The 26,444-nt window shown below is 39.8% G+C and overlaps 1 protein-coding gene across 1 annotated transcript in view; it reads right to left on the bottom strand.

Moving 5' to 3' along the window:
- Positions 1–617: 617 nt before the first annotated feature.
- Positions 618–26,444, bottom strand: part of LOC136437267 (serine/arginine repetitive matrix protein 2-like) — a 39,511-nt gene continuing 13,684 nt past the window's right edge. Inside the window, exons 2-12 of the mRNA XM_066431749.1 lie at positions 24,938–25,086; positions 23,640–23,783; positions 22,921–22,975; positions 21,988–22,112; positions 19,381–21,609; positions 18,273–18,308; positions 17,807–18,007; positions 17,380–17,460; positions 15,953–16,122; positions 12,502–12,620; positions 618–6,983 (exon numbers count right to left, since the gene is read on the bottom strand). Coding sequence (XP_066287846.1) covers positions 6,896–6,983; positions 12,502–12,620; positions 15,953–16,122; positions 17,380–17,460; positions 17,807–18,007; positions 18,273–18,308; positions 19,381–21,609; positions 21,988–22,112; positions 22,921–22,975; positions 23,640–23,783; positions 24,938–25,086 — 3,397 coding nt within the window. The 3' untranslated portion in view covers positions 618–6,895. The remainder of the gene's footprint in view (positions 6,984–12,501; positions 12,621–15,952; positions 16,123–17,379; positions 17,461–17,806; positions 18,008–18,272; positions 18,309–19,380; positions 21,610–21,987; positions 22,113–22,920; positions 22,976–23,639; positions 23,784–24,937; positions 25,087–26,444) is intronic.

Raw genomic sequence — 26,444 nt, 5'->3', positions numbered from 1 at the left:
TGTATCACAGCATTTCTAGTCATTCATACATTCTAAGTAACAACAAACGTTTGGGAGCTTTTTGAGCATACCAAAATGTTGAAGACATTGTCACCACAGCCCACAAGTCCTATTTTCTGGTGACTGCATGCTTTTGAGTCCTAATACGACACAATTAAAAGATCCCATGATAATGTGGCAATAAAGAATGCCTTGATCAAGGCTGTAATGATAATAATTGGAAAATACATGGCTATATCTTATGCTTCATGTGTAAAAAGCATTGTTGCACATCTGTATTGCTTTGGTTGCCAAGAGATAAAATTAGGTTTAATTTCCCTTCTTATATAACAATAAATTATGAGCGTTAATACATGCATGTATGATGACATTACATGCATTGTCACCCAGTGTAGAAAGAGTTATTGTAGCACATTTGCATTGCTATTATTCCCAAGAAAGTAAAATAGGAATAGTTTCTTGTAATCAACATTATCATATTTTTTGAAAGGCTTCCTTCATTATGGGTTTGTTTTGACAAGAAAAGAAGCCCATCTAACTTGCAACACAAGAAAGAGAAACAAAATAAGGATTAAAGACATAGTTGGAGAGAGGGAAGAAAAAATACAACTGCTTCCGCCAGTGGTTCCACTTGTTTATTCTGCTCACACATAGTGCAATCTACCTGCAGAATGAAACACAACCTTCCCAACGTGATAAATAAAGACTTCTTTTGCCTTCCCTCCGCAGGGGATATCTGCACCGCTCTGTTAATGTCACAACGCGGCGGAACTGCTTTTTATGGTACATGAAATATGATTTTAATGGCGCAGAAGAGATCCCCCGCTGGGCATGGAAGATTTCATAACGTGCCTTGTAAAATATTCCAACATAAACAACAATAAACACACTTAGTATGCCCTACCTCTCCCACAACATAGACATAAGATCAGTAATATCATCTCAGTACCAAAATTCTATAAGAATCAAAATACATAATGTCATATGTAGCACAATCCAACATCGAGAATGTGGTTATTGTAGCCATTTTTTTTAATTTTTCAAAAATAAAAACCATCTTGTCCATACATCACAGACCAACTTAATGAGCACCTCCAAACGTTCCATCTGTCAAAGTCATTATGAATATTTCAAACAGTGATCCCAAACCCACCAACCAAAGCACTACTCAGTGTACAAGCCTTATCTTCTTGCTGCAGCCCCTAACTACATTACTACAAGAACGTCCAATTCAATACGTCTCACAAGCAAACCAGGCCTACAGGGAACATTAAAGAGCGGGGAAACATGCTATAGTGCAGTACAAAATAAACCTCTCTGCATGGGTTCAGCACACTCTGCTGATTATTTACAACAAAAGGTAGCTGGGGACTTCGCCAACTTATTAGAATATGAGCTATGGCATATTCTATCACACACAAGTAATAAACTCTTGAACCTAGGGAGAATCATTCTCTTCTGCCAACAATGCAACCCTCCAGGCTGTATTTTCCGACTGTTTATTACCACAAATTACAACTGTGTTACAATATGTTTTGATACGATGTCAATGCACCAATTTTTGTTTCCTGAATTTCTTTTTACGAATTTAATCCTAAGAACTGCCATCTCCATATTGTGACAAATTGTTGACAGTATGATGTAACTTTCCTTCTTCGAGCCCGGGTTTATGGAACAATGTTATTCACAATAGACCATGTAAAACTGTGAATCTGTTATCTATGTGGGGAAATCCTTTATTAGGGAGGGTCCACTAACACCCCAAAATATATTTCATGTGGCAAAGTTTATTGGTATTCTGCTGATGCGGTACTGGTACTAGTATGTCAATTCAGCAGGATAAGAGATCTTTCACTACGTCGCGCGCAAGTTACCTAATTTCAGACTTCAAATACAATACAGTTCAACCAAGCTGTGGAATCTCCCTTTTTCAGGTCAGTTGTGGGCTGGATCATCTGAGATGTGCAAATAGACACTACTTGTTCTGGTAAAAACCTGCTGGGATAAATTGTAAATTATTCATTTATCATTTTTATCAATTATTTTCTTCTTTGTACTTTTTATTTATACTAATTTCTTTTCATTATTCAAAACTGAAAATAAGACAACTTTAATCATCATTATAGATATTCATGTATCATAAGTTAATGATTATAACTATATATTGCCACAAATGTGCAATATCTCCTCAGTGTTCTGAAAACAGTAGACTTCAGAAAGAAAAAGTCAGGCAACATCAAAATATCAATGTGAGACTGCTATGGTGGCGGCATATCATAAATTGTGTTACCTCCTCATACAGGAGACGACTCTGACAGCATATTAACCACTTTTGAGGTCAGAGGTGCAATCAATATGGTGCATTATCCTGTCCAACGCTGTGGTTGGAAACCCCCGTTCTGATACCAGAGGGGGAATAATGTGTATATTATTCAAGACTTGACAGAGGCTAGACCACCTTTAATTCCATGGTTCTCCGACCAACCAGTTCTGAATTTTGAAATCAAGCGTTCCAAACAAAATTACTTCTTTGTTAATCCTGGTCTTATATAAGATATTGATTGCTAGATGTGCTCCTGACTTTAATACTGTAACAAAATAGAATGAAGAAAATGTGACCGTCATATAAATTAAGATAGAGTTTTAGATATTACTCTGGACTTCAAGCATTTTATGGTGAGTTTATGTGATCGGTATATCAGTGAACTGGCCAATTTTTTGTGCGGTCACTTAACGTTAATCTCTTGACAGATATGCAAGACACAGAATTTCATTAGAGTGTGGTCTTATAATTTGTTTGCGTTTCAAATATTCATTGGTGCTGTGGGCTATTAAAGAACAAGGCTCCCTAAGAGGCTTGACATTTTGTCTTGCTGTCAAAGGATCAATGAGAAAAGCTGTAAGACGTGGTACCTACTTAGTATGCTGCACAGGGCAGCTCTCCACTCTGTATGCAAGTTGGGGTTAAATTGCACTGGGGATATTGATAGTGCTTCAAGATGGTCCACGTCAAATTTCAACAGTTACAAAGAGAAAATGTCAGACATAACTGCAACTACAAGTTAGATGTATTCCCAAAATGATATCTTACTGATTGCATCTTTTTGCTAAATTAGCTTTAATGTCCTCATAAGGAAATACAATGTATGTGTAACTTGAAATAATCCTTTAAAGTAACAAAATCCAGTATGGCTCAGAAAATTATGATTTTACTGTTTTGTATCAGAAGAAAAGATGCATGTATTATCTATATGGCTGGTCAAAACATGCGATAGAGTTAGTAGCTGATGGTGAACTGTGATAACAGCAAGCATAAGTATTGAATTTTTGCTCAAGAGACGGAAGACGCAAACTCTATTCTGATAGTCAAGCAAAGCAGATCTCCAAATGTTTCTAGAAAGATTGTCAAAATTCTGTCTGGATTTTTTTGTAAAACTTGATTCCCAGATTTCATTCAAGAAGTAAATTGATATCAGTCCTTGAGAGAGAAGAAACCCCCTTATTGCACCTCAGCACGGAGCCGTAGGGAAGGCTGACAACGCCATAAAACACCCCGCTCCTTTAATATGCAGGGCCAGGCTACATGCAGGACCAGGCCCTTCAGGGAGCTGGAGATGGTGCAGCATCACTATTACTGTGTCTGCCGCCGGCAACCCTGCATCATTAACTTTTGGATTGCTGAAATAACTGCTCAAACTCTCGCCAGACAAACGCATATATAGATATTTGATCAAGGCATGAATTATACAAAATTTGACAGTTTTTGAAAATTTTCTCCCAGATGAGCTTGAAACATTTTCCTATTAAAGATGTTTTCAATGCTTCAGTCAGTGGGTCAAAAAGGTTACTGGTCATTATCATGATGGTAAAAAAAAAAATCATGCAGGTTCCCATGATGCTCCAGTGTAGGTAATGACCAATCAAAAACCACTTCCATAAAATGTGTGGCGGAGCAAAATGTGAAACCAAAGATCTTTTATTTTCACTAAAGCGTAGATCATATAAAATTTCAAACAGTGCATCAAGTGGTCTGCTACCTGTTTTCTTGTATCATTTTATGTTTTTTTTTTCTAAACATTTATGAAAAGCAAGAGGTTAGCAAATCACGTCTGAAAGCTTCAATTTTTTCACCTAGAAAAGCTGCACTGGACCATGCACGTCTGGCAAAATGCCCACAGATGTTGAGAGGGAAAGTCAATTATCATTACAGAACTACAAGGCAATCATTTTCTGTTATGCCTCCCGGAGAAACGATCTTCGTTATCAACATCGTTATGTGGTTGTTTTAATGGGTTATTTTTCTTACAACAATTAGGAGAGTGCGAGGGTAGATTTATGGGCAGGTAGTGTAGAAAATAGGTTAAGACCATGAGATGCATGGAAGGCTAGACGTGGGCGAATTGCTATGGTAACTGTTTGCTGCAGTGCCGAGCAAAGTACTGCATAATGTAGTACATGTATGCGAGATCAGCAATGCAAGCTGCGGTAAGAAAGTAGCTTTGATGTTGGTGAAGAGCTTTGACTGTGAGGTGTAAGGAAGGCAAAGTGCAGGAATAAGGGCCTGAGGGTCACCAGCAACATGGCTACAATTACATCTCCACTCAGATAGAACCAGCCACATGACTTTGAACCATCCTCTTGACCTTGAAGAGAGGGTCCACAGCAAGGTTTTTGCTCCTTGGAGCTTCAATAAAATTTATTATTTAATCCTTTTTTGGGTTTTCATGTAATTTTTGTACTTTTTTTACTGTTTTCTCCTATTTGTTGCAAACTTGTTTTCATTTTCAACTGTTCAACCTCAGGATAGACCATACATTGTACTGGCATCTGCAGTTCTTAGATAAATCATATACCACCAACTTGAAGATTATATTGATTAAGCATCAAACATATTGTGACATGTACATATTTTACTTGCAATAATATTACAGAATTTTCCATTCGACAGGTAAAGACTAATAGTACCAGTCTTCAACAAAATTGCAATATGGAGATGGCAGATCAGATTTCAATTCACTGGAGAGCAGGTGTGCTGAAGGCCTTGATTGGTCCATTTGGTACCTATTTTCGACCAACAGCTTTCAGCCAGCCAACTGGAAAGGAGCTTATTGATATTCCCCGCTATAGAGGTGAAGACCTGACATTTCAACAGGCTGGCATCAGAGTTTGCAAACAGCATGCAATATTGAGTGCAAAGAACACACATTAGACCACACAAGCTTGGTTTTATGGCTGGCATTTCCATACTCATTGCATTCTGGCCTGTTCCCAAAAGAAGAGAAAAGGTTTGGACAGATGGGCAGGGATTTGTGCTCACACCCTGCAAATCAAGAAGTTGCTGTCAGCCATAGTTTGGCCACACTGACTTGATCATATATACATTTGGATGACGTCCGTGCTCATATCAATTTTCGTCCGTTTTCAAAATAAATTTGTGACCATTCTGTAAAGTGTACAAAGAAGCTACCAAAATGAGCAAATCTGCAAAAATGTTGGGCAAAGTCTTCCAAAGTCAAAGAAGATGTGAAAAAAAATATTGTTTGGTATACCATGTTCTGTGTGTTCAGTCATTTGTTCAACCTTCCTGACCACTTAGCTTTCATAATGAAGGCAACTTTTGTGCTCATCTTTTTTTCACATGCTCACATCAGTTTTAGGGTGCTCAGAGGATGTCATCCATATAATCACATCAGTTAGGCCTTACTAGCAGTGGCAAAAGATTTGTGAACCTTTTGCAAATGTCATGGAAAGTCTTGTTGTCGAATGGTTGCTGAAAAACAAGCCACATTTTCTGCACTTTATCATCAGAGCTGAAAGCTCCCGAGGATATTATCCATAAAATCAAGTTAAGTGGCCTTAAGATATAGCATGTACAGCTGACAGTGGCCACTTAAGTGCCCTGTTTCACTACCAAATTCTGACCGCAAATCCTATCAATCATAAACTGGTGACTGACATTTAAGTTTCCACATCAATGTTTTAAAAAAATGTGGTCATGCTCAATATCATATTGTCGTGTTGAGAGTGAAAATAGTTCTTCTTCTCATACATTGTTGAAATATTCACAAAGGTGTTCGAAGCACATTATCGTTATGCCATTATATGGACAGAACAGGCTTTTGCATGAGACCAACACAAATCAGCTGAGACGGCTGTAAGATCACATCCTGTGTAGTGACCTAATCGTCATAAACATTCATGACGCTATAAAGTCTGACGTACATGTACATTAAATGCCATGCAGCAAATCTATTTCACGACCAGCGATGTAATCCCAGCGTTTGTTGAGGGTCAGGGACAGTGAGCTATGTAGGATACGTTGGAGGATAATTCTGGTTGTGTTTTCAAGCCTGTTAAACATACCTAAACCTGCCTTTATCCTCAGTGGTCTTACAAGTCAGTTTAGAGTGTAACAGTCACAAATTTTACAACCTACAAATTCTTCCCGTACTTACAACAGTCACACACTTTTTTCTGCATTTACAAGTTGGTCTCGTACAAAGATATAACAGCATAAGAATTGTAAGTCATATTTCTTCATAGATATCAAGTTGCTGTATTAAAGAGTATAGGCCTGATTTGAATGAGTTTAGAAAGGCCAAGATTGTTTTTCTTTTGTATTTTGTATTTCTTTTCTTCCTTTTCCCAATTTTATAACCATTACAGAATTTTTGAACACGTCTTAAAAGCTATTTCAATATACATCTTTTACTTTTAGCTGGATGGACTCCGAATGAAAGCTATATAGTTTCAACAATGCAAGCCATCATCAGTAGAAGTAATCTGTTTTAATCAGCTCAGAACCCAGCCAGCAGTGAGGGTAAAGTTCTAAGGTGAAGGTTCATAATTGATTGCAACACTGGAAGACTGTGGTATCCATGGAGACACGAGGTCATCAGTAGCATCCCTCCCTCCAGTTTTCCTCGCCACGCATCCCTCGCATCCCCGCTCTGGGGATCCCGCTCCCGGGGGTTGGGATTCCACTGAAAAATTAAAAAAACAATCGTAAGCAATCTATGACTTCAAGTCTCTCATTTCCTGGATGATGAATGGTTTCATGTTGGTAACCTCCATTAACATTAATCCGTCAGGATACATAAATCCACCACTTTGAAAAACAGAGGCTTTGAGAGATCTCTAGTGTAGCACACACCAGATATGTACAGTTTAGATATGAAGGAGTGCATTATACTGCAGGACGTTGTGTTGGATATCTGTTTGGACGTATCTTTTCGGGGTGGCGGAATTATGTACCCTCACGCGGCTGGTGGAATTTTGTTAGTAGATTCGTATAAACCATATATTTTTGTTGCACAACTTAAGAGCTTCACCTGGTTTCAAGTTTCCTACAATATATTTCCTTGAAAGTTTAAATGTTACAAGTACATGATCTAATAATTCTACAACTGTTTTTTAAAACCATGTTACCAATTTTTACATATCTCTGATAGACCGAAGTACCAACTTCAAGGTGCCCTATTTGCACTACTTAGATAGTCACTGACAAATAACACCAGCGACCACACCCATTTCTGTTAAAGACATACCAATAACTTATATAATAGGAAATTCCATGTTAAATGAATTATTTTTTTACTAAATGTTTCTTACCATACAATAAAACCAAAATGCTGCAGCTTATACTGCTTTAAACATTAGAAGTAGGAAAATGAAGTCAGCAGTGCAGGGCCCCTGGATAACAACTTATTTTGTATTCATGCTGTATCATGCCCTTTGGGTAAAATACCAATGCTTGGGTGATAAAGACCTTGAGTAATGGTATCCTACAGATGATACCATGTTTGAAAGCATTCCAAATTCCTGCTGTGGATATCTGCATGAATGGTACAGTATATCAGATGATCACAAATTGTCGAGCCTTCGTGATACACGTAGCAACACAAACATTACCGCTCTCCCAGTCTCTGGAGAGTTCCTGCAAGTGTTTTTTGGTTAGAATTGAAATTGGTCATTTCTCCGTTGGAGAGCCCCTCGCACAGGTGATATAGACTGATAAATCTGTGCTTAGGGTCATTGACCTAGTTTCCAATCAATGGTGGATGTGGGGCACAGGTGGGGACTGATGCCAGCATTTTCTGAAAGAAAAGAAAATTCGTCCTAATCTGGGCAAAATGATTTTCTGTTACTCCACCACAGTATGATAGCAAAAATCGCATAGATCATACATTATTTATTAACTCAAAACATTTCGTTGGCATTTGCAAAACGGCTACTTGTTGAAAGCATTTAAAAGAATATTACTGCCTTGCTCGCCCCACGTTCCAATGCGGGAATACCATTAACTCCCTTAAGCAGTGTTTTTATCAAAAGAATTTAATTGAAAAATATGAGACTATAATACATGATATGCAGGTATGATTGCATTATGTTGTTTTTGTATAAATTACTAAATACTTGATGCCAAAGACAACAGTGTTCACCTCCTAATTAGTCATACAATCATTCTGATGCATCTTTTACAATAGCAGCCAAATATCACATTCAGCTGTTAAATTTTTCATGTTTGTAAAAAGGTAATATTTTCACTTTTGGCTATTTCAATATATGGCAATAAAAAACTCATGCATTTTGATGATAAAATAAATGACTTTTCATTGCTGTGGGTGACCTGTCCCCTGACAACTTAAACTTCGATCTTCACAATTTCTTCTGAAAATTTCAGTTCCACTCTCTGTAAGGTACTGTATTTCCAGACAGTAAACTGCTGAATATTCTGAGAGGCAAACCATCAAGGAATTGGACACTTTATAGGCGCTGTGGAGGCCCACACTATGCATAGGCAAGCCCCCATGGCTGGCTGGAGTGATGGAGGTCATTTGTCTTGTCACAGGTGTGAGCCATGCTCTATTTGTAGTGGTATAGAATACAAAATGTATACAGAACAGCTACTTCATCCTTGTACGTTCTAATGATACATTGTATATGCTGTACTGTGGAATAATTGGGCTGCTAGCTTAGCACTGCAAGCTTAGTACTGCTTCTAAATTTACGGTGTTTCTTCCCTAATTTCCAGATCATTTTGCTAAAATTTATCAATTCAAATTTACATTGGATCCTTCTTATAGCTTTAATATAAATTTCTGAGGAGGACCCTGGCTGTTGTTTACTTGTAATGTTATGGTCATATTTCCAAACTGGGGCCTGCTCGGGATGTTTGCGGGAACGAAAAATAAAACTGTGTGTCAAGAAATATACATGTACACAAATCGTGCTCATGATTATTTCTTTAACGTTTTGTGTGTTTTGTTGTCTTCTATATTATACTTTTCGTTCCTGTAAACTGCCTGGCCGGGCCCTGGTTTGGAAATGTGACAACAGGCATAGTGTTAGTTGTTTGCTTGCTACTAGCCTTTGGGCATGAATTTGCAGTAAGGTTGTCATTACTATTCGCACAGTGACAAATGCTCCAGGATTGGGGGACGGGGGAAATCAGCCGAATCACAGGAACAGACACCCAATACATCATGTCTGAAGGTGGAACTGAACCTCAACAATGTGTGACTCTCCAAAATGCCAGCAAGTTGATTCCTTTACCTGTTTTTAATTGGGGTATATTGCAAAATCAAAAAGAAGAAAGACTAGTCTAGAAGACTGACAAGAGCTTATCTAACTATTTTTTGGGGGGTAACTTTTCAATGTTACCAAGACTTAGACAAAGGAAAGAAGACAGAAAAAGGATGTGCAAGCTTCATAACCAACCTTTCTGAATACATGTACAATGGATTTCTTTACATATCGAGTGCCCCAGAACATCCAGGGCTGGAGGACAAGAGAAATTAATCGTATCACATGGACAGCCGCCTATACATCATGTCTGATGGTGGATTTGAACCTCAACAATGTGTGACTCTCCGAAATGCCAGCCAGCCACGCTGTTGCTTCCTTCACCCTTCATAACCAAGCTTTCTGAATACAGCAGAATTTTCTAGAGTTCAATTACCCCAGAACACCCAGGGAATACAGCATTAGTATTCCCAATGTTGGTGCCAAGGACCCTACAGGCAGGAGGCATCTACATAAATCTAATTTTCTCTACTCAGCAGAGTATTTATCCCACTGTAGGGCTACATACCATTATTTGTCATGCCTATCCCAGCCCACGATTGGGAAATTGATTTCAAGCAATGTCCAGGTGTGCTAAATATCCACGGATTACAACTAAAGCAGGCGCAGAGGCTTTAAAATTGCATGGGGATCAAATATGTATAGTCATAAACCTGTATCATGCTGGGGAGTTTGGACTGGAACAGACTGGATTCTAAGTACAAGTACTACTAGCATGCATTCATTTCTCTGTTGATACCATAATATGCATTGCACAACTACCCCATTAACAGAACTGTATTATCATGACTGCTTAATACTAAACTGTATTTCATTTAGCACTGGCCAGCACTTAACACTAACTCATAAGCTTGGGTTTCTGGAACACAAAATATTTTTCTTCACAGCAAGTGCATATAACTCATAGGTCTGGAGAGAAAATAAATTTTGAGTACAGTAACTGTCAATTTTCTAGCAGTTGATTGGAAAATACTGCAAAAAGACTGATATGAAACAGTTCACATTTTTTTATAAATAACACTTTAGGCAGTAGTGTTGATCCCATAAATGCCATCAAAATGGTGCAAGCACTTTTCAAGAACCACTTAAACTGGGCCCAAAATCACAATGTTGTCAACAGGCACTGTTTTGAAAGGCACAAAAATTACTGCCATTTCAAGCTCTTAAAGGCACAGGAAGGGAAGCAGAGGCCTGGGCAAGGGACAGGTCTGCTTGGAGGATCCTCCTGGAAAGTAAGGGGCCAGTTTCTGGCCTGAGCACGTAGGCAGGCAAAGGCACAGGAATAATATTTTTCACATCTACTGCTATCTATCATTGACAAGGCTAAAACATTAGGCACAGGACATTTAGTCTTTCAACACATATCAAACTTGTAGCTGTAGCTGTAGATTATTAGCATCTTTTTCGTAAAATGTATAAAAAAAACTACATTATACTGATTTAAAAGTAGTTTTGTTATCCAGGCTTTCATCTTAGGGAAAACTGCTGCCTTGGCAAGGGGTTGTGGACTGTGCAGAGCTGCTGAATGTTTCATGAGAATCATGACTTACCCGCTCGTTTTCTCCTCTAGTAAAATCCCCAAGGCTCATCCTCACCATCCTCACACCTGTCATCAGTCTCTTCTTCACTATCAGGTATAAAACAGCAGCAAGGCACTTCAGCCCTGTACCTCTGCACGATCAATAGGCTTACCTTGAGCCCAGGGCCTTCCCACATGCTCCCTGCACACCTGCGTCCATCATGCACCTTTCCTACTAAGTCACTTTGCTTTTTTTTCTTCTTTTTCTGACTCTACAGGGTTCGTACACAGAGGGTAATCTCCAAGCAGATGTAGAAAGGCAAAATCGTAACGTTTCTCAAGCTCCCGCTTCCCAGAGCACTGGGCCATGTGGCCTATGGATACTGTCTTGACCAATGAATACTGTCTTGGCCTATGGTTGCTTTCATAGCCAATGGATGCTGTCTTGGCCTATGGTTACTTTCATAGCCAATGGATGCTGTCTTGGCCTATGGTTACTTTCATAGCCAATGGATACTGTCTTGGCCTATGGTTACTTTCATAGCCAATGGATGCTGTCTTGGCCTATGGTTACTTTCATAGCCAATGGATACTGTCTTGGCCTATGGTTACTTTCATAGCCAATGGATGCTGTCTTAACCAATGGATACTGTCTTATCTGGCATAACGATTTTGCCATCGGAAGATCTGCCTGGAGATTAAGTTTGAACCAAATTTGTCAAATCTATTGTTTTGCCAAATTTTTTTCCTGGTAAAACATTATGATGGCTTTCAAGGCCGTATGCATACTAACCCTGTAGATCTCTGCTATACCATTATTCTGACCTTTCAACCACAGTCCCATCTTTTTTCTTACACCATTATCCGTTTTCCTTAAAGAATTCTAGGTCCTTCACAGTCGTTGAGCTACTCAGTCCGCACCATGGCAGAAGATTGACCTTAGAGGCATCTATCTTTATGCATTATGCCAAATGAACAGGACAAACCTTAATCCTTGATGTTTCCACATCAAAAAGCAGGATAAAACCCCAAGGAAACCATAGGTGGGAAACTATCATAATAGCAGCTTCTAATCCATCACTGCCCTCTATCTTTCTAGATAAGAACTGCAGCCATCCATGCATAAATCTTGGGATGTCACTGTAGTTTCATTGTCCATTTGGCAGAAGGCTGTTAGTCAGTTTTCTTTCTTTTCTGAGAAACTTTTCTTTTGAAATGTGAGTGCAAACAAGAATCTGGTCAATATTATCTAATCATGGTGATTTTTTTTTTTCATTCCTCCTTCTCAAAATACATTACAACTCAGCCCCAGCCCAAGTGGACAGATCATATTGACATCCTTGTTCGCTGCCAAGCCTGAGTAGTTGTATATAGAGTGTTGGGAACACATGTACCACCTTTTCGGCACAGGTATGCCCCGTCTCTGCCCCGGTCTGGGGATGCCGCTCTTGGCCTGCGGAGATTGTCGTGTGGGGATGCCGGTGCCTCGCGGGATGCCTGACCCCGACTGACGGAGCTGAAATAGTTGTGATCTTTTTAGTAACATCAGGAAAACAACCTCTGAACCAAAGGAACAAATGTAACTACTATCAACATGTATCTGCCAGGTTACTAATATCCGCCACTATGAAAAATGAGTTTGAGAGATCTCTAGTGCAGCACCCCCAGGTGTGCTCAATTTAGATAAAAATTATGCAGGAGTGCATTTTACCAGGAGATGTTGCATTGGAGATCTCTTAAGACACATTTTTCAGGGAGGCGGAGATATATAACTTGGCACCATTTTGGGTGTGTAAATCTTTGGTGTGTGCTAGTTTTAAAAAAAATATATGTATGCTGTATGTTGGAATTATTCTGTGTCAGACAGAGAAACTTAAGTGTGGACTGAGAAACATTTTACAATCCTCAACTGGGTAAATTGCAATCATGAATCTGTTTCAGTATTTTTTGCGTTTCGGCGCATGCGCGCCGAAACGCATTCTCCTGGCTTTTACCTTCAAGCAAGGAGGAAGGAAGGAAGCTTGGTTCAACACTGTGTCGCAGATTTGCATGTGACACAGGACGGCGCAGATTTGCATGTGACACAGGACGGCGACCGCATGTAACTGCTACAACTGTTCGGAAATATCATTGCATTGTGGTTTCGGACTTTGATATCCTGAAAAATGACCATATTACATCTATTCCACAAGATTGCAGAAGAAAAAAAATGATTTCGTCAAGAAAACGACCAAAAATCGGCATAAATGATACCATATAGTAAGGTTATAGCATTACGTCCAGTGTGAATAGTTACATACCGCAGCTTGGCCGATCTGGCAACGCGAAGCGCTTCGGACCCAGAAGATCTGGGTTCGTCTCCGTGCATGGATTTCTTTTTCTTTTTAGATATTGAATATCAAAAATATATATTGATATTATATTAATCTATCAATATCATATTTATGAATATCATTTTTTTTCATTAATAAATAAAGAAATATTTTATATTTGTTATTTTTAAATATTCATTTAATATATACAAGGCCTTTGTCTTATGAACAGGACTTCATAGATTCCAAACCCGGCATTCGAATTTTTCTGTTCATTGTAATGGAAAATACCGTGCAGCGGCTCCTATGCGCGGTAAGATGATTCTTGCAAAACACTCCCCACTAAACTTCTATCCCCGATGTAAACAGAGGCTCTTGATGTTGTTTGCAAAACAGCGATTCTTTGTTACAGTAGCAAATGCTCCATTGTTCAGTATCGACTTCATTCAGACAACACGGACGTGGAAAGTGGCGCCCCTCGGCACAAAACTATGGGAATTTTCATGAATTTTAGCAAAATTACCCAGGAAAACAAGGAAGAAATGTTGTAAATGCGGAAACCAGAATAATACGGATGAGGTAGCTGTTGATTTGTTTGACATTTGGTAGTCATTTTAGATAGAACCTTAGCTGTTATGAACTTCTATTTCACTTAATTACCATAGTGCTGATGATTCAATGGTGCTTTTTCAAATTTTATGTTTTATTGCGTGCCATGTACATAATTACATTGATAGCTTTTATAATGAGCCTATTATACATTTTACAAATAAGTACAAGTTGTAGGCCAAGACCAGCTTTTTCAAAAGCACTTAAGTTAAGTGACGTAACTTCAAAATTGCTTTCCCCAATCTGCCTTTCTCTATTAAAACAGTACTCATTTCCCAAAATGACAATTTTTCTTATAGACTGAACAGCCCTTGAGTGACTTCCTCTGGCAGATTTTACTTCAAGTAAAGGGAAAAGACAATTCACACTTATAAACGTAGCCGAAACGCCAGCTTTTTTTAAAAGCTCTTGTTTTTCAAATTTTCAACAGTGATATCAGTGGAATGCTCCATTATCCATCTTTGATTCTAAGGTTAGATTCTAATAAAGATATGAAGGAAACATATAAATTGCAGGCTCTGGATCTGTAAGCTGAAATACTGTGTAACTTGAATTAAACTGTGGTCACTTTGCAAGAAAATAGTTACTCAAGCAACTGGATGGATTTTCCAAAATCCATCCAGTTGCTTGTGTAACTGTTATCTTGCATATCTTATTACCTGGATGTCTAACCTTCATCGATATACAGTCATGTAGTTGATTTGGTGTGTGTTTTCTGTATGTTACATGTGCACAGAAAATGTATCCAGTTGCTTGAGTAACTGTTTTTTTGCATAACTTATTACCTGGATGTCTAACCTTCATGGATGTAGGTGCTTTGGTGTGTGTTTGTGTATGTTACATGTGTACATCACACGACTTAGTCTACCTACTTACCATGTATGACAGAGGTGCATAGGATCTCATGAGCAACTACATGAAACCAAAACGTAACCAGGGAGAGAGAAAATCGACAGGCTAAGAAAAGGCTTAACGTACATGAAAATAGCTTAACATGACAAGTATGTGAAATAAAGGCGGAGAGGTGGATGTCATCAATGCATGGCTGGTGGATATGTGGAGATGGCTGATGTCAAAAGATGGGGAGACAAATGAAAAGCACTTGTGACTTAATTTTCCGTCCCTATTCCTATACATAAAGCTAATAAGACATTCAGCATCACATTTTTCAAACAGAAGAAATAGAATTGCTGTTGTCTTACCTCTTGAATATGTAACAAATAAAGGTAATAAATTATGTAAATGACAATCTTGGAACTAAAACAATGCATACCATGTTTACAAATGTTTCAAGTGAATGTACTCTAAAAGGTAGACGACCAGTAATCTAAGGGTGTATCAATGGACTTACTCATACACAAGAAAAAGCAATGCTTTTGATCAAGTTTAGCAGATAAACAGTTATGTTTCCCAGTATACTAGTAGTTAAATATTTTTTTGTCATGGTTAGTGGAGTTATGTGGAGCACACAGTAACTAAGGGCAGTATAATGTAAGGCTTGCTTGCTTACAACTTACAATGTAATACATATTACAAGTAACCAAGATGGCAAATTCTTGCTGTCTTGCAATGACCAAATGTTTACAAAGATGTGGAAGCAGGCCAGTTATTGCAAACCAATGACATACTACACTGCATCCAAGTCAGTTTGAGGACTGACTCTGAATACTAATGACAGCTAACAAATACAGTGTGCCTGATATCAGTATGATACTGAAGCTATTAGAAGACACAAGTACAAAAGATGCAGATTGAATGGAAGAATGATGACTACATGAAGGGTTTGCATGGTCTTAAGACAGCAATGTGGAAATAAAAAGCTGCAAGACAGAAGGGGAACATAGTTTTGTACAAGCTGTGTTGTGCAGAATATCCCAAGCCGTGTATTGCAATGTCTGCTGGTTTTCTGGGCTAGGCAGCTTCCTACCTGTGGTTGTCTGAGTCCACTCTCTCGAGCTGCTGGGCTGCCCGTGGAGGTCGGAGTCCTCATCTTGGACTCCTGGTTCTGGCTGTTACGGACGGGGCTTGACTGCTGGTTAGTAGCTGGGTTTGTGGATTTGGAGAGGTTGGGCATACTGCGTCTTAGTGGTTGTTTCTCTGCAGGAGTGGCGGAGTTGGTTTCTTTTTAGTTAAGTATATGTGATGAGTATGATTTATAAGTGGTACTTAAAGTGGTAGTTTCTGATGCTTTTTTCTTGTAAGAATATTACAAAATGTCGTCTTATTATAGTAAATAAAAAGCCCACACTGCTTTCAAGCTTAAACAGCCTGAAACCTTTTGCAATACGTGTAATAAGTCAAAAGACAAGGTTTAATTTGTCATCTAACAGATGCCTCACTATTCAATCATAGGTAAGTCTTCTACTTCTAGGACTACTCAGTAGTAATATTTGAGTTTGGGTGTATAAAGGGCTGGGGAGACAAAACAGCATCAATACAACATCAACAAAACAATTATCTTGTTAAATGGCATCATTTACGAACAGGTATGCGATGGTAGCATTTCTTCTCATTTTTTCAACTTTACTATAATACCATACTTATTCAAACATGAACATGTTTTGCACTGCAGTCAGTACAGAAAGTAACAGGTAGTACATACTACAAGGGTCACTACATTAACTACTCCATTTAGGCTATTTCCACACTGAAGCATTTCCACAAAAGTTCAGGTACTCCCCTGTGCATACCGTCTGACTCTGTATGCTACTGAAGAGAACCTTTGTAAAGGGTACTCGAGAAGTCAAGATCTATGAAGGATCTTTACAGCAGCAAGAATTTTGACAAAAGACATCACATTACCATAAAGCACTCAAAATCTCAAGAGTGTGGAAAGTTTGAATACTGGACCACAATTTGTTTTCTGGTTCAACAGCAGCCAGCTTGTAAAGGGCAGGAATTGTGCAAGAGGAATATCTGATTTTTCTGAGGAAGTTCAGTACGCGCTGACATAGGATTGTAATGTGATAACGTGATGAAGAAACTGAGCTGTCCACTGTACATATGCCTGAGAAAAGTACAGTGTAGTGCAACTTAATTAAGTCAGTTTAAGTTTTTTTGGTTCAACAACAGCCAGTTAGTAAAGTTGTGGGGAGGGAATTGTGAAGCAAGGCACAAAATCAAGATACGACAAAAAATCACTAATTGCCTCAGAAACAACACTGAGTGACCAGTTTGGGGTATATCTGATTTTGCTGAAAAAGACATGCTGGTATATATTGACATTGTAAGGATTGTAATGAGATTAGTCCATAAAACACTTGGGGCTGTCCATTGTAGACTGAGGAAAGTAACAACATACGTATGAGAGTAAGACGTGAAAGATAGGCAGAAGTTTTAACGACATGTTCTCACCTCTGCCTTCCCCATTGACAGGGGTGCTGTGGAGGCTGCTGTTGCTCCCACTTAGGTTACTACTTCCACTTCTATTGTCATCTACAAGGAGAAAGAACCATGCAGATTAGACATCCAGGTAATAAGATACGCCAAAAGACAGTACTCAAGCAACTGGATAAAATTTTGAAACAGTCAGACGTTTCAAACAGCATCTTTCGTCAGTGACTGAAGGAAACAACTGGAGAACCAGGTTTTATACCAAAACTCTGAGTTGAAAACAAAGATGCCTTTGAATGTGAAAAGATAATTAATTTTCCATCATATTAGCAACCCTATTATTGATGATGCAATTATTTAGCAACCCTTCTATTGATAATACAACTGTTACATTTATTTAGCAATTCTGTTATTTCTCAAAATCTATTGTAAGTGACTTTCTCCTCACCATTTGTATAATATTGTTTTCTCTGCACTTTAGGGGACTGGTTTCTGGGGGAGTCTCCCAAGTGGCGCTGAGGCGACTGTGACCGTGAGGAGCTCCGGGAGTCCCGCGGGGAGTAGTACAAGTTTCTCGGCGACTCGTATTCGTCTTCTGGATAAGGGTCACCGTCGTCGTATGGTAGAGTATCTGGTCTTTGTCTGGGAGCTGTCAAAACAACATGAATGCTCTATTTAGAATCATTTGAGAGAATCTAGAATTAGTACAAAGGTCACTGCTATCTTTCTATATTCAAATTGTGAAGACGGTTGCACAAAGACTCATGAATTTGAAATGGAAAAATCCAGAAAGGTTGAGTTCATATCAATAGAAAATTGTGCTGAAGATAAGACTTTCCATAAACACAGAACTAGTAGCATGTGATATTTACTCACACATTGCTAATTGCAGTAGAACTATAAAGAATACTTACACGATAGTCTTCTTGGAGATAGCTCTTGGCGTAAACCTGAAGATTAAAAAACAAACACAAGAAGTGCATTAGAGTTTTGCAAGCAAAGCAATGCTGGCAAATCTCTGACCATATCATTACACTTGAATAAAACGAACAACATTTATCTATGGAGAAAATCCAAATAACATGTCATTGACAGAACAGGAACATACATGTAATGGTATATACCAGGGTTTGTACACAAAAACAGCATTACAAAACTATCAAATAATTTCCCAGTAAATGATCATGAAAGTCTTGTAAATGAAGGGACCATGACACAGAGACTTCGTCTCAAACTCTTTGAGCATTTTGATATAATGTACAAACCCCAGTTCGTGAAATTCTTTCCACTCAAACATGAACATGAACAAGTACAAGTACATCCATAAACAATGGCAGGGTTATAAACAAATGCATTAAGCTGTCCTGGCTGCATGTGAGAAGTTCATGCAAAGTTGGGAGAAAACGTGAATCAAACACTCAGACTGACATCTCCTGATCAACTGAAGGTGAAGCAACACAGGTTAACAAGTCAGGTAACAGGTCATTGGAACAGTCACAAATTGGGCAAAACCAAGTCTTTGTTTCCTTTGTCCAAAGAATGACTTCCAAATTTTTAGGTAAAGAATTGCCATATAACTTTTTTTATAAAGTAGAACTGATAAAGAATGTATCAAATAAGAATACGAAAGCGATTCATTGATCTGAATTTGTGGTGGTAAAAGACAAATTTTTTATACCATACTTTTTCTGATCCATTATTCTTTATCTAAAGTTCACAGGTCTACAATTTCAACAAGAAAAGACAATGTTAAACATCACAAATTTGCAAGTAAAAGAATCTGGAAACAATTCAAGCTCTCAACTTGGTATTGCCCAGGTTTACAGTGAGGTGTCCGACACCACAGATGATGTGAGGTGCACAAAAATGTGGTTAGTGGTTTGCATCAGGTCCAGTTTTTTTTTTCATGAGCATGCTGTGTGCTCTATCACATGTGGCCATCATGCTGTTAAGGCCAGTACAACAGCGTCAAGCATGAGCACGGCGCCACAGATGTCAAACATTCGCCCCACGCTCCCTTACTTTCTTCCTGAAGCCGCGCCACAAGCTTCACGTCGTCCACGTGCAGAAGACTCCCGCTGTTGTCCGAGCTGGGCGTCTTGTAGCCTTCAGACTCTGACGTGCGTCGTTCATGTGGAGTCCTCCTTACGATGTCCGAAGCCGGGCTACGACATCCCTCTGGATCGTTGCTTTTCAACGCGTGTGCCATGGGATAGTGCAGGCTCAGTCCGAAGCTGCGAGGGGGTTTCAGACCGCTTCTGCGTTTCGCTGTCATGGGATACATGTCTGATTTCGAACTGCGGGCGTCCTCTGGTTTGTGAGAACGAGCGGTCTTCATTCCTTTACGATCCAAGCTTCCTTGCAAGTGCTTTGCCTTTGGTGTGTTTTGGGTGCTCAGCCACTTTGCCAGATGACTGTGTTCCGGAAGGGCCTGGAATTTCATCGTCTCCTCTTGTTGAGAGGTGTCGTAACCATTGGACTCCAGAAATCGCTTCTGCAGCAGGTTTTGGGTCAGGAGCGGCTTGTCGGTGGAGCCAGATCCCTTCCGTGGCCTCGACATTCTTGGTAAGGAGCGGTAGCTGCGGTCATCGCGCGAAAAGCCGACACTGCCATCGTCTGATCCAGCACATTCTTCTGGACTATCAACTCTTTTGGCAGCATTCTGGTGCTGCTCTGTAGACGCTTGGGTCCTTGGAGATGGGAGGGATTGCTGGCTGGCTCCAATTGCTGTCTTTTTAAGCTGTGGATCCACTGCTTTGCTGGCTGGTGACTTTCTTGCGAGCATGGCCTTGTCACTGATGCTTTTCTGCTGGGGTGAGTTGCTTGTCTGGGTATCTTGTTTAGACTTCTTATCTCCATCTGATGACTTGTCCCCTCCTGCCATCAAGCTCAGATCAGTCTCGTCCACTTCCACTCCCTCGGCGAGGAGCTGCTTCAACTTCAAGTAACTCTCTGGTAGCTTGCTTGTGTCTTCAGGAACGTAGTCATTGTCTTGAGAAACTGATTTGTTGTCTTGTAGCAGGGGTTTGTCGTTATCTTCCCGAGGACTCCTCGTGAGAAACCTCTCTGGCACAGCTTGGACCGAATCATCAAGGTTTGCTAACTCTTCTGAAGTGGGTACATGGTCTCCTGAGAAGAACCTATTCCTTGCTTTCGGAGCTTGTTCAGGCGTTTCTATGACATCATGGCCATTCTCCTGTGCATGACCTAGTTTTGCTTCTTGTGTGTGAATTGGCACTTTTACTGCACTATTTCTATCTTCAGGAATGACCGCTGACACATCTGGTTCTTGGTCTCCATCTTGGAATGCCCTTACAACCTTCTCAGCTACTTTGTATGCAGCGCTATCTTCTTGCATTTCTGCCTCCTTGGTTTCATTATCTTGCCTGCGCTCCTGACCTATGACCTCCTCAAGCCTCAACCCTTTTTCCTTCTGATCAACTTGTAAATTCTCATCTATCTTCTCCCTATTCTCATAGCTTTCCCCGTCAGCTTCCTTGTACTTTCCCTCAGTTTTTAGCATATTCTGAACCATTTCTGTAGCCCTGGCTACCTCAAGCGTTAACTCTGACATGTCTTCTTGCTCTTTAACCCTCCTCTGAGCTCTCTCAACCTCTTCTGCCTTTTCATTATCTTCCCATTCCATATTAAAATCTTCAAAAAGTCGTTTTCTCACCATGTCATGTGTTTCCTTCTTGTTGATTTCTTGCATCCTTGTCATTTCTTTTTCCATCTTGGCATTGCTTTCAATCATTTGCTTGCTTACTTTGTCAGTGCTGTCATGGCCTCTATATGCAGTACCAGCATTCTTCTCTAGGCGGCTCTTCTCTTCAGCGATTGCTGCAGTTAGTCCCATTTTTGGCTCCGTAGAACTCTTTGGGTCTGCAACTTTGCTAGATACAATAGGCTTTGATTTGAATTGCTCCATGCCGATGGGCTTTGCACCTTCAGCATAGGGTTTAAACTTGTCTTTCTTATGAGCGTGCAGTTCCTCGAGTATGGGGAACGTTTCGTTGGCAAGAAAATTGCTTTCCAGCACGTCTGGTGCCGAACCTCCCCTCATCTCGACTTGGTGTCCGAACTCGAGGATGGCTCGAGCGGACTTCAGGATTTTATCCATGCTGTTCTCCCTCCCGTGCCACTGCTGGGGAGGCACGTTCTCCTTGCTGTTGGAGGACTTGTTTCTTGGCGAGTTTTCGCGTCCCGGCGGGGTTTGTGTCGTAGGCGTGCTAGTCTGGCTCTTTCTCAGAGCTACAGGGAGAAAACACATCTTACATCTTCACAGGTAACCGCAGTGACATGCAACATGTTTCATATCTCAACATCCACTTTAGATTGAAGCACTAACATTGAACAAACCTGTAAAGGAGAATAATTTCCCAAATTCAAAATTCAATATAGGACCAGCTTATAGTTTCAGAGTGGGTTCTAATAATTTGTTTTCTCGACACTCTAAGAGAAGATTTAGACATACGACAAGAATTCCTGTACAACAAATCTCCAACTAACATCACAGGCCTGAAATACTGTAGCTGAAAAGGGCTTTGAATGAATTAGTACAGAAATATCTCTTTCTAATAGTAGTGTAGGTTTTCAGTTCTTGACAGTAGTGTGCTGTTGTTGACTTACTTTCCTCCTGAATCCTGGCCATGACTTGTACGTCTGTCATGTCCTGTAGTTTGTAGCTGTCCTCGTCTTCATCGTCCGCGTCATCGCTCTCCTTCCGTCTCAGGAACGCCTCGTCCAGAGGAGTGCTGCAGACCAAGGATGAAAGAAACAAACTGTCAGCTACTGTAAATTTTGAAATGTTCAAAGTGGGTTCATTTTCATGGTGACCTCTCCACCTTGAGATCTTAACACCATGACCACACTGCAAAAACTTTCTTTACTCACCTACTGCAACATCAAGCCTGTGTGAGTTTACAGTGAAAAGTAGAAGAGTATTTCTTCTCGAGACCAGAATGGTACGACAGTGCCTGGTCTGACCCGTGTGGGTCTTCAACCACATAATTGTCTTTTTACTGTAAATTCATTTATTTTCAGTGGTTTCATTTCATGTTTGGTAAGAACAGAAGGTTTTTGCTGTGTTCTAAATTTGCGTTTGCTACAATTGTGCAGTACTGTAGTTATACAAGGAAGACATGTTTGCAGTGACATGAATACATAATCATCATCAGTCGACCCCCGGGGGGGACGGGGCAAGTCCATGCACAACCGCTGACCACTCCATCCTGTCTGCCATGGCCGCACTCAGGTCCTAGCATAGCAGAGTGACCACAGCGAAAATTGCAAAAATCAAGCCACCGCGAAAGTTTTACAATTTACATAAAACCAACCTGGTTCCGAGGGTGCCTGACCTAACACCCACATGGGTCTTCAGCCACATAACAATATTTTTACATAGAACCCACCTGGGCGTGAGGGTGCCTGGCCTAAAACTAACCCATGTGGGTCTTCAGCCACTATTTTTCCATAAAACCCACCTGGGTGTGAGGGTACCTGACCTAATATCAACCCACGTGGGTCTTTAACCATATGATAGTATTTTAACATAAAACCCACCTGGGTGTGAGGGTGCCTGACCTGGAGGGGGAGCTGGCAGACGACCATTTGGAGGCTGGTGATGGGAAGAGGAACTCTGAGTTAGGATATCTGTACATGGTCTTTGAGTAAGTACATGTACATGTACATGAATGCTTGAAAACATTTTTAAGCAGGATATTATGGATAAGGCCTTCAAAAACACTTTGAATATTCCATACTGAATATCATGTAATATATGTATCATAGTCAAACAGTTGATTTCTGTGTAGCTAACTCATAAGCATAATACATTGTGTTTCACCAAATAGCATATTGTGACAATAAAATATCACCAAAAACTTACCACCATGACGTATCAATTTTGCCTAAAGGATCTGTCAAACATGGAATATATACATAGGAACCACTACATTCCATCCCAAACTGACAGAGAAGATCCCAAATTGGGATATCTTAATGTGGGATAACTATGCCTACAACAAAGTTCAGGGGAGTCACTAATGTACTTAATACAGGTTACACAATGATAACTGTGGTGAGAGGTATGACTAGCAAACATCTGACGAGTCTTTCATGTGATGTTCTAGAAATTTCAAAACATACTAACTGTAATAGTAGTTGCAACATTAAACTTGAATGCAAGATTTTTTACAGATTTGCTGTTTATCTTTAAATTAATGGTAAAACTGTTTGTTTCTAAATATGTCAGAAGGTGTTTTTTGCATGGCAATACTCACCAGTAATCGTACGTATATCTCTCAGCTGCTGCTTGATCTGGGGTATGGTGGGACTAGGGGGCTGTGCCTCCTCAATGGGACTTAAACTAGCTATCTGATCATTTGAGTCTCTCGATACATTTGGACTATAAACAGAAGTATAACCTGAAAGAAAGACAATCGAATTATGATAAATGGAAAATTGTATAGTTACCTGGAGTGTCCGTGGATGTGGCAGAAGTGAGGGAAGAAAAGAAAAGACATGAAAGGGAAAAGAATAAGTAAATGTTTTGCAGGAGTTTTCAAAGGAAAGAAAAGTAGGCAGAGAAAATTGCAGATTGAAAATGAAAAAGCACAACTTTTGCTACATGTATAGTTCAAAGCATAGATTTTTGTGTTTTTACAATTAAACACAAGAAAGAAATAACAAAAGAGTCATTTTCATTGACTTTTAAGAAAAGTACTGTACAAATCACACCATAAAAGACAGAGAATTGAACTGAACAAAGATGCAATGTCAAAGTCTGAATTTACAAATTGTAATGGCATTGAAAAGTCTGAATGCATGATCTGAATGCATGTTGCTATGTCACATTGATTCATGGCTAATTGTCACAAACAAACTAATGGAGCAAGACAGCAAGAAATCAAATCTGTAGAAAGACAATCAAGACTTTCTGACCTTTTCTAAATGACAGGAGTCTGTAGAATAAGAATATGGGTGGGACGTGTTCTTAATAAATGGCAGCTGTCTTGCTCCAATTTTCTTACAATAGCCTTACAGGTTAACAACATTGGAAGCCAGCAGTTGCCTGGTATCCAGACCTATTATAGCTGCTGGGTCTTTTTCACTGTCTCCTCTCACGTCTATTTGCAGAGAGGACAAAAGAGACTCAATAACTATAATAGGTTTCGATACCAGGCTAATGCTTTGGTCCAATTTCTAATCCGGGCCCGGCCGGGCAGCTTGTGGGAACAAAAAAATGATATAAAAGACAACAAAAGACACAAAACGTTAACATTAAATTAATTACTCCTTACTATATAATGTGTGACAGAGAGGACTGGAGGAGGAGGGTTATGGCCATCCGTGACATTCTCACGTCAAGATGATGATGATATAATGTGTATTTTCTTGATATGCATTTTTTCTTTTTTCTTTTTGAAAACAGCCCGGCCGGGCCCCGGATTGGAAATGGGACCAAAGCATTAGCCAGTTAGTACTTGTGAATCTGGACTACAATCATTTTAAAGCAAGAATTTCACAACACTTGAAAGTCTTTTAACCAGCACCCGCAGACTAAAGTCTGAGTAGTTACCTCTAGAACATTCGTCTAGTTTCAATAAGAGACTCTGTCTTGTGGAGTCGATTTCTGGGCTGGACTTCTCGAAGTCCTGGCGGACCCACTTGTAGGGGCTGGTGTTCTTGTGGGTAGGGGTGGCGGTGCGGGCAGGCGACACGTACAACCTGAGGGCAGAACAAGGCAGTTTGTCAATGTACAACATACAACCTGAGGGCAGAACAAGACAGTTTGTCAATGTACAACGTACAACCTGAGGGCAGAACAAGGCAGTTTGTCAATGTACAACATAGAACCTAAAGGGCAGAACAAGTCAGTTTGTCAACGTTAGGATAGGTTACTCTGCAAGAGAGGTTGTGATTATTTCATATTAGGTAGCGCGGTGTGAAGAGACCTCAGCAGCAGTATGATGTGAAGGGACCTCAGCAGCAGTATGATGGATACTATTATCTATAGAGAATGATGTTGATGGCTGTTTTTTTTGCTTTCAAAGATCAATGGAAAAGTTGTTCTCCTCTGCAGGCTCTCATGTGGCTGTGCAGCCCAATCCTCGATCTGCACACCCTGCTAGCACTGCATGTAAAGCCCTGTGTGGGTGGTGACTGCACAGTTAAAGCTTTCCTGCGGCTTACATTTAAAACACAGTGTATTCCGTATCACCCAAGGTACCAGCCCAACTGCGGGACGACCAGATCTGAGCCGCGGGAGGGCTGGGACCGAGGGTCTGAGAAAAACATTCAAATGTGCCAGAAGTTGACAAAATTGCTGTCCGTGCTCAAAATTAAGCACAGTGAAAAACAATACACAATGCACAGACCTACTAGTATTAAAGGAAAAAGTAAAAATTTTGTTAGATAGATCCAGATGCGACCTAATCTTGTAGGGTTCATTTTTTGTTACCAAACCACATCTGAAACTTTCCTTAGTATCAGTCTCTGGGGTACATTAAGCATATCCTGCACCTGAACTGTAGTTGGGACAAAAGCATAATTAAGCCTTTATCAGACCTTTGTTCAGACCACACATAAATCAAGCCCTTTGGTATTTGAATATTAATGTGATGATTTGCACATTTTTCTTCAAACATTATATTCATGCTCATGTATATTCCTGGTCATATAAATCAGAAACAGAATCCGGAGAGAATGAATTACACCGTGAATTACATCAAGGGTTCCCTGTGAAGGGCTTAGAGTGCTAGCAAGTGCAGACAAATGATTCTGCAAACTAACACTGACGCTTACATCAATTATGCTCTAAGTAACCGTTAACGTACAACTTATACATGTGTATGTATTGTATGACAGTTTTATGCTTCAAACCAATGCCTTTGATACCCTCTCAGAGCTCTGGTTTAACGTTTAAACCTACATGTATTTACATAATCCACAGTTCTAAATGAATATAAATCTGTTTATGATGTCCAGATATCTTTTCTGTACTGAATATCCCTGATTCTTTGATACGACAAACAAAAATACCTCCTCCCATGTCTGTTTTGTTACATCCACTTAAAAAATAATTA

The sequence above is a fragment of the Branchiostoma lanceolatum genome, chromosome 6 (genome assembly GCF_035083965.1).
Source record: "Branchiostoma lanceolatum isolate klBraLanc5 chromosome 6, klBraLanc5.hap2, whole genome shotgun sequence".
In the NCBI taxonomy this organism is placed as follows: domain Eukaryota; kingdom Metazoa; phylum Chordata; class Leptocardii; order Amphioxiformes; family Branchiostomatidae; genus Branchiostoma; species Branchiostoma lanceolatum.
This window is presented reverse-complemented; position numbering and strand designations above follow the sequence as displayed.